The sequence below is a fragment of the Cupressus sempervirens genome, chromosome 4 (genome assembly GCF_028749045.1).
Source record: "Cupressus sempervirens isolate cs-2001-9-10 chromosome 4, ASM2874904v1, whole genome shotgun sequence".
Lineage (NCBI taxonomy): Eukaryota > Viridiplantae > Streptophyta > Pinopsida > Cupressales > Cupressaceae > Cupressus > Cupressus sempervirens.
Genome location: NC_143121.1, coordinates 308,293,277 through 308,301,374, shown reverse-complemented (window position 1 = coordinate 308,301,374; position 8,098 = coordinate 308,293,277). Strand labels below are relative to the sequence as shown.

General features: G+C 33.5%; 1 protein-coding gene across 1 annotated transcript; it reads left to right on the top strand.

Annotated features, from left to right (window-relative positions):
- Nucleotides 1-254: 254 nt before the first annotated feature.
- Nucleotides 255-3,515, top strand: LOC149561242 (putative xyloglucan endotransglucosylase/hydrolase protein 6). The gene is made up of 4 exons (XM_089825033.1): nucleotides 255-525; nucleotides 742-842; nucleotides 2,485-2,681; nucleotides 2,777-3,515. Exons 1-4 carry the CDS (start codon nucleotides 342-344, stop codon nucleotides 3,168-3,170), a joined length of 876 nt encoding a protein of 291 aa, XP_089681159.1. The 5' UTR covers nucleotides 255-341; the 3' UTR covers nucleotides 3,171-3,515.
- Nucleotides 3,516-8,098: the final 4,583 nt, after the last annotated feature.

The following is an 8,098-nucleotide window of genomic DNA, read 5'->3' as shown; positions in this document are numbered from 1 at the left end:
TTGATTCGTACCAGTATTGAAAGATATTAATGGAAATCATTATGCTTATTCATAATTTCATCTGTCAGAAGTCATCCTGTGCAGTCGTCACATATACGCGCGCCTTTTAGGCCAGCTATAGGCCAGCTATGCATGGCGCATCTACAGCAGAATTATTCGTTGCATAGATGAACTGTACAAAACTTTTTCACATTATGAACCCATAAAACTCTGTCACAAAAGTTATAAATTCATTAAAATGGCCCCTTAGTGGCAGACACCAAATTGACATGGATGTGAGCTCTCTTGATTGTATATTATTAGCCCAAGAGTATTGTTTTCTACATTAGAGAGAAAAATCAATGGAGAGCTTGAAGAGCAGCCTTATAGGGGCCTGTATCTTCCTATTATTTTTAGGGGCTCCTGTTGACATCATTGCTCGGCCAGTATCTTTTTTGGAGGATTTTAATGTTACATGGGCACAGGACCATGTCAAAGTGTTGCCCGATAACACTTCTATTCAGGTCATTTTGGATCAAAATGCAGGTGTGTGGGTGTTTCGCATAATCATTTTCAAGATTTTATTATACAACACATAGATCAATGGAGCTTTACTTTGAGTACTTAGTTTTAACTAATTTTGGATCAAACTGCAGGTATGTGTATTTAGTAGACGTGCTCTTACAAATCAGGGATCAATGGGGTTTTACTTTTGAGTATTTAGTTTTAACTATTTTGGAGTTAAATCCTATGTATATTCAGGTGCTGGGTTTGCTTCGAAGTATCAGTACAAGTTTGGGCTTATTAGCGTGAAGATTAAACTTGTGGCAGGGGACTCAGCAGGAACAGTGACTGCTTTCTACGTAAGATCCTTTGAAACGATGGGCTAAATGCTGATTTATAGTCACTGCTTTGTTCTTTAGCATATTCAAAGCGGTACCCAAAATGTTGATTTTCATTTGCTTTTCTTCTGTAGTTTTGAGGCATAATTGCGTGACATATGTAACAAAAGCTAGCATATTGCTTTTCTCAATGCTTATTAACATTAACCATAGCTGGCTAATGTACTAAACTGAAAAGACATTTGTTATGTTTTGTCCATGAGGGCTTGAAAAGGGTTATGCAAGGTAATAAAATAACAGATTTATAAGCTTAATGCTAGTGTGTTATCTTTTGAAATAAGGGCCTGAGAAGAGTTTAAGGTACTTAATGTAATAGGGAAACGAGCTGTTAACTTGCTATAAGTATGTTAAAATTTGTTAATTTTTAGTTGAGTGACGAGTTTAAAGTTATTTTTTCAGTTGTACTGTATATATGGAGTTCTTTGTAGAATTCAGCAAGGTGGTCTAAAATTGTCATTTTAAAATATTCATCTGGAACCTGTTGTGTCCACCCCTAACTCACCAAAAGAATATAGTAAATGGTGAATCAGAAACCAAGAAAGATAAAAAAATAATCAACTATTAATACATCTGTGATTGGCTTTAGTATATATGCTATCTTCTTAAAAACTTTTTACAAGCCATAATTGAAAAATCTATAAGAGTAAAACTTATAAAGGCCATTAAAACATGGACAGCATCTGGATCCTCAAAACTTATAAAGGCCATTAAAACATGGACAGCATCTGGATCCTCTCCCAGATACCAGTACATTAATACAGGTCATTGCCTGTGTGGAACTTGAGATATGTGAGTTCGGTTTTTTCCTACTTCGAGTCTATTTAGTGTGGGTATTTTTCTTTGCTATGTTTCAAGTCAACAATTTGCAAAACAAGCTATCAAAGCCAGTTGGCATTTGCATTTATTAGTTTTGTATGTAATGCGTCCATAATGCATATGCTTCTGTACTTCTATCTCAGGCCATTGAGATCAGTAAGATGTTGACCCAATAACGCGTGAGTTTGTCTAGAGTTTAGAGATTACTTACAGATTGTTGTACCGATGGTTTAGATCATAGTTAGTAAATGTACGCTTTCAAACAATTGCGTGAATAATAATAATAATAGGTGAGTATAAAACTTAAAACAAGATAGAGTAGACCTACCAAAACAAATTAAATGTTTTATTCTACTGTCTCTGGCCTTCTGTTTCTAAATCAGAAGTTGGATAGTGTCTCAGCGCTACTTTATCTGTGTTTTGTTTGCAATGTGGCAATAAATTTGGATGGGTTTTTAGCAATTCAGAAATAAATCACTGATATTGGAGCTTAAGATTCAGAATAGCTTTAAATGAGTCTTTTAAAGTGATTAGCGAATGTTTAAACTGAACATGTAATGCTATTCACTATTTAAAAGCCAAGGTACTTAGGTGTTTGTGCCCGTTAGTTTTGTGTTACTACCAGAGCATGTTTACCCATGACAAGTTAATTTTCTGGATGTGTTTTTCCAACTTGATAAAATACATATCAAAGACTTGATTCCTAAGTTAAAAATATTAAATAATCAAAATTGATTTATTTTTTCAAATTTAATTTCTCCTGAATTTGAATAATGTATACATGCAGATGACTTCGAGCATGGACGCAGACCGAGATGAACTGGACTTTGAGTTTCTGGGGAACAGATCAGGCCAACCATACACAGTCCAGACAAACGTGTTTGCCAATGGGAAGGGAGACAGAGAGCAAAGGGTGAATCTCTGGTTCGACCCATCAAAAGACTATCACACATATTCAATCCTCTGGAACCACAACCATATCATGTAAAACCCTTTGTCTTTTTAATTTTTTTGTAAGTTTCTTTTTATTCAAATCTAATTGTGAAAGATGCTAAGGAATGACTGTAAACTCCCTGCAGATTTTCAGTGGACCAGGTACCCATAAGAGTGTACAAGAACAATGAAGGAAAATTTGGTGTTCCGTTTCCCCGAAACCGAAGTATGGGAATATATTCCACGCTGTGGAATGCGGATAACTGGGCAACAAGAGGAGGGTTGGAGAAGATCGATTGGAGCAAAGCCCCATTTTACGCTTACTACAAAGATTTCAACATCGAATCCTGTAAAGTCCCGCTGAATGCAAGCTGTGAAACAAACCCTAGTAACTGGTGGGAAGGAGCAAGTTACAGGAATCTGAGTCCAGTACAAGAGAGATTGTACAGGTGGGTAAGGGTAAATTACATGGTTTATGATTATTGCTCCGACAAGTCAAGGTTTCCAGTCCCACCACCTGAGTGCTATGCGGGCCTTTGAGCTAATAATAATTGCCACCACTGGACCACTTCCTTGTTTGTGTGGACAATGAGCAGGGAAAAAGGATTTGAAATAAGCGGCTGCTATGCATCCATCCTTGGTGGAAATAAGTGTCTCTTTTTCCAAAAGGCTACAATGCAACGACAAGGAAAACGGAAAGTGGAACTTGAAGGCACAGGGAGACCCGTGCTCTCGAGATTCATGTGTATTAAATTGTACCTGATGTGAGGACGTCGTAGCATGTATTTGCTAGCTTTGGCGAGTTGTTCTACTTACTAGAAATGTAATTTCCGTTAAAATGAGCGAGTGCTGGATTGGTGTTTTAATATTGATGCATTTTGTGTATATTTTGCATTTCCTTACATTGTAATAAATGGGCTTCTCTATTACATTGAAGACAATATTTAATTGTTAGGTAAAGGATATATTTGGAGCTTAATATTTTGGACCTTCAGAAATATGATGAACAATATTAGTTTAAGTTGCTAGTTTAGAAAAGTGTTTTTGGGTGAGAATATAAAGATTGAGTTTTTCCTTGTTGACAAAGGTCCACTTATTTAATGAGGTGTCATTTAGTTTATTTTTAAAAATAAAATAAATAAATAGTTTTAACTTACAATTATTATTTTTTAATTATAAATATTAGATTAAAATAATTACAAATAAGCATGGTGGGATTATATATTTTTGTTTATTTGTCAAATAGCATTTGATCAAGCAACATTAAATATTTAATGTTTAATATAGGAATTGCTATCTTTCTTTACCTAAAGGGAAACAATACAAACTAACATTGTCTACTATATAATTAGATTGCAACATGATTATTCTTTGACCATTCCTTTATATTTCATCAATTACTCACATTTCCCATTTGAAGGACTTAGCTTATATGTATTTTATTTATTTTAATTTTTAATTTTTTTTTGTATTATTTGACTTTCTTATTCAACTAAAAGGTTATTATCCCTTTTTAATCATATCCATTGTTTTTTGACTCTAAGTCATCATCCTTTTTCATCCTTCCCAACAATAGGAGAACATATTTTCTAGTCCTTAGATCTTTCTTGTTAACTACACCTTAATTATCTCTTTTTCTTGGTAGGTCATGGGGCGAAGCATAGAGCATTTAATTTTTTATAATTAATATATATGAATATTAATTATTATTATATATTAAGATCCAATGCGATAGCAAAATGATCTGAAGCAATGAGGGGGAGAATCTCTGAAGCAAATGTAACCTGTGGAGAAGGCCAAGAGTAAGATAAGAGAAAGCGATCCAAACTTTCTGCAATTTGAAGAAAATCTTTTTTGTCATTTGTCCAAGTAAAGATACCATTTTGAGGGATAATATCTAATAAGACATTATTATCAATGAGATGCACAAACTTTGACATAGTAGTTAGAAATTTGTTCAGTGTTCCCCTCGGGACTGGTGACAAGGGCTTAACCACCTCTTGTGTACTATAAGTTGAGTGGTTGTATCAAGCATTGACAGATCGACCTTTTGGTGCAAAGACATCCCCATTCTAACAAGTGGTATCAGAGCTTGGTTACAGGTTTGAATTCTCAGATGCTCGGGTAACCGCCTCAGGTGCAACGGCAACCCCATTCTAACAATAGTCTTATGTGGAGGAGAAATACCCCTAATTTCTTCTAAGGAGAAACAAAGGCATTAAAGCCCCCAACAAATTATATATATATCCATTGAAATATTTGAATAATATATGTTAAAGAATTCTAGAGAACTTGTTTTTCGCCAGTGGCTGAAGGACCATGTCTGTTAAAGAGAAAGAATTGAATATCAAAATGTTTCACCATAGACTGTTGCCAATTTGCAGCATTTGAATAGGAGTAATTGTAACTGAACGTGGATTCCAGAGAGTTATGAGACCCCAGAAGCGCCCTCAAAAGGAACATGAAGAGAGCTCCAATTCGACCATTGCTATGTTCATAAACTTGAGTGAAAAGTTTAGACTCTTGAAGCGAAATAATATCTACTCCACAAGAATCAAGTTGCTTCTTGATCCTGGTGCGCTTGTCAGAGGTTGCAAGAAAGAATCTTCATATTTCTGTTTAGCACTCCTACGCGCGGTTGTTGACATGCTTTCTGCTAAAGTGGTATGAATACCCGGTGCAGTTTCTTCTTTTAGTCTCCACCAATTTCAATTTTCTACTACTAGTCTTTGGAGTCGTAATTATCTCTTTTTTCTTCAAAGGAGTTTGGGCAATAGAGAAATATTGCGAGAAACCAAAACCGTTCTTATTCTGAACCTCCTTTGCATCCTGATTACTCCCTTGTACTGACAAATTAACGGGATCAGCATCTAGTTCTTTACTGAATAAGTCTACCACTAAAACATGCTCATACTCTAGACTATGATCCAAATTATCTCCAGCATTTACCAAATAATTGTTGTCCACTAGATGATAAAAAGTCTTTATTTGAAATTTGAACGAGATTATCTCCAGCAATTACCAAATCATTGGTGTCCATAGGATGAAAAAGGTCTTTGTCTCGGATTTCAAAATTATGTTCTCCTGACATCTGCTCTCTCTATATACTGCAATAAACCTTGTCTCTTATCTAAATGACTAAAAAGATCTCATTATTTTCTCCATTTATCTCCTTATCATGAAATGGTATTGACAAAGGGACTTGTACTAGCAAATGTGCAACTTGCATACAAAAAGATTTTTAAAAATATTAATCTTAATAAAATATCGACTATTACCCCACACACTCAAATAATTCTCAAACAACGTGATAAATTGCATTTTTTTCAAAGAGGGTTTAACATAGACATCAAATATTATCCTCTTTAAGAGGTCGTTTTATTTGGTTAATCGTTTTATAATAACTCTTATATTACTTAAACAACATATTTATTTAATTAATCATACAATCTCCACCATATGTTTTACTATTAATTTAAAGAATATTTTAAAAAAATTAAAATTAAAATTCATTATATGTTCCTTTCTACTCAAATCTCTTTATCTTATCCATATGGATCACCCTCTAAACATGAAGGCATATGAAAAATATTAGTTGTATATTTGTTATGGCACTCAAAGGATTTTTATTTCTCTCACATCCTTAACAATAAGAAAAAAAGATTTTGTGTACTAACTATAATTGACTTAATGATTTTTTTAGGATAATGCATTTACATATTAGTTGTGATGTAATAGGAGTTTGCATTTTATTTTAACATATGGTATAGGAGAAGTCTTCTTGAGGTAGATATAATTGTTATCTCGTTCATCTTTATATGTGAGATTGACCATTAGTGCTAGTATTACATTATCATCCCCTCATTGTTGCACATGTTCTAACTACTTTATTTTATAATAGAGGATGATCTACCATTTATGGACATTGGATTAGACTATGTGTGATTGATAACTTATCTTTGGCATCACTCATCTTTATCATGCACTTCCTATATATTCAAGACAATCTACTTTGTATTCATTGATTTTGTTTTCATTATTATATTATCAATAATTATTCTTTATCATTTGAATATATCATTTTGTCTCACTTATTGGTTCTATCGATTAAGCTTATATATCTTGGCATTTTCACACCATTTCGTTAGGAATAATCTTGTTTGGTATCAAGGTGACATAAAGATTTTTACATGGTAAACTTGTTGTAGTTTTAATGTATATCTAATGAAGAGCTATGTGCACAATAGTTATTGGAGGAACGCAAAGAAAGATCTGGCCTTTCCATTGTATCCATTTCCAGGTGGCTATTCCTAAGAATTTTTACTATAATTTTTTTTTATTACAAAAAAGTCAAATTTTAGGGTATTTTTTTTGCACAAGTGTATAAGCATTTTATAGTTAGGTGATGATTCAACCAATGTAAATGATGTAGGATTCAACACATATATAGTACAATAGTTTTCATATTCATCAATGTGGGACAAAGTCTTAGAGTAGTTGTTAAAAATATGGTTAAGATTAGTAGGGATCTATCAACCAATAGTGATGGTACGACCTTCGATAAACCTCACTATATTAAAGCTTATTTGTAGACTTCCATAATAGCTATGCTATAGTTTTTTATTTATATGCTCACAATTTGAATGTCACATGAATATGGAACTTTAGTAGACAAGGTATTTACTTTATAATGCTAATAATGAAATTCATCAGATTGGGACCCTATCTACCACATAGACATTTGCAATAGTTCACAATTCTTCATAGTGTTAAATTAAGTCAATAGTAAATACTTCAACTCTTGCACAACTTTTTTGAAATGTACAATTTACTATATTTTCTCTAATGTATAAAAAAAAATCATCAACCATTTGATGGTGTAATATATTACAGGCATATGCACGAAATTCTAGTACCAAAAAGGTGACCCATTTTTCTTTTTTCTTACAAAAGCCATCATGTGATCGCACAATAGTGTGATTGTACTACCTTCTGCATGAATTGAGCCACAAACTTAGGAAAATCAAAAAGATCAACATAGTGCTATTGTGCTATAGCAGGATAGCACTAATGGGAATTTTTAATAAATCACAAACTAAGAGCTTTTTCCCTCGGTCCACTCAGTTTATTTGCTCTTTCTCCATTTCTACAACCCCAAGGAGTGTGTATGCATTATTTTTTGCTAATAACATCTCGTCCACATGCTAGCAATGCCTCTCCATCGTCAAAGTTCACAAGGTCAGAGAAGAGGTATGGATTTGAACCCTTGTTTTTGTTAAATTATATGTTTTTTATTGTTTTATTCCATTGTCTATTCAAGTTAGTATAGTTTATTGAAATACTATTGTTTATATGTCTAGTAATGTTCAAAATTCTCCACCAAATCCACCTGCAAATAATCCACCAATATAACAACCAAACCCTCCACAAAATCAACCTGAACAACCACCTCCTCCACCACCTCCAAA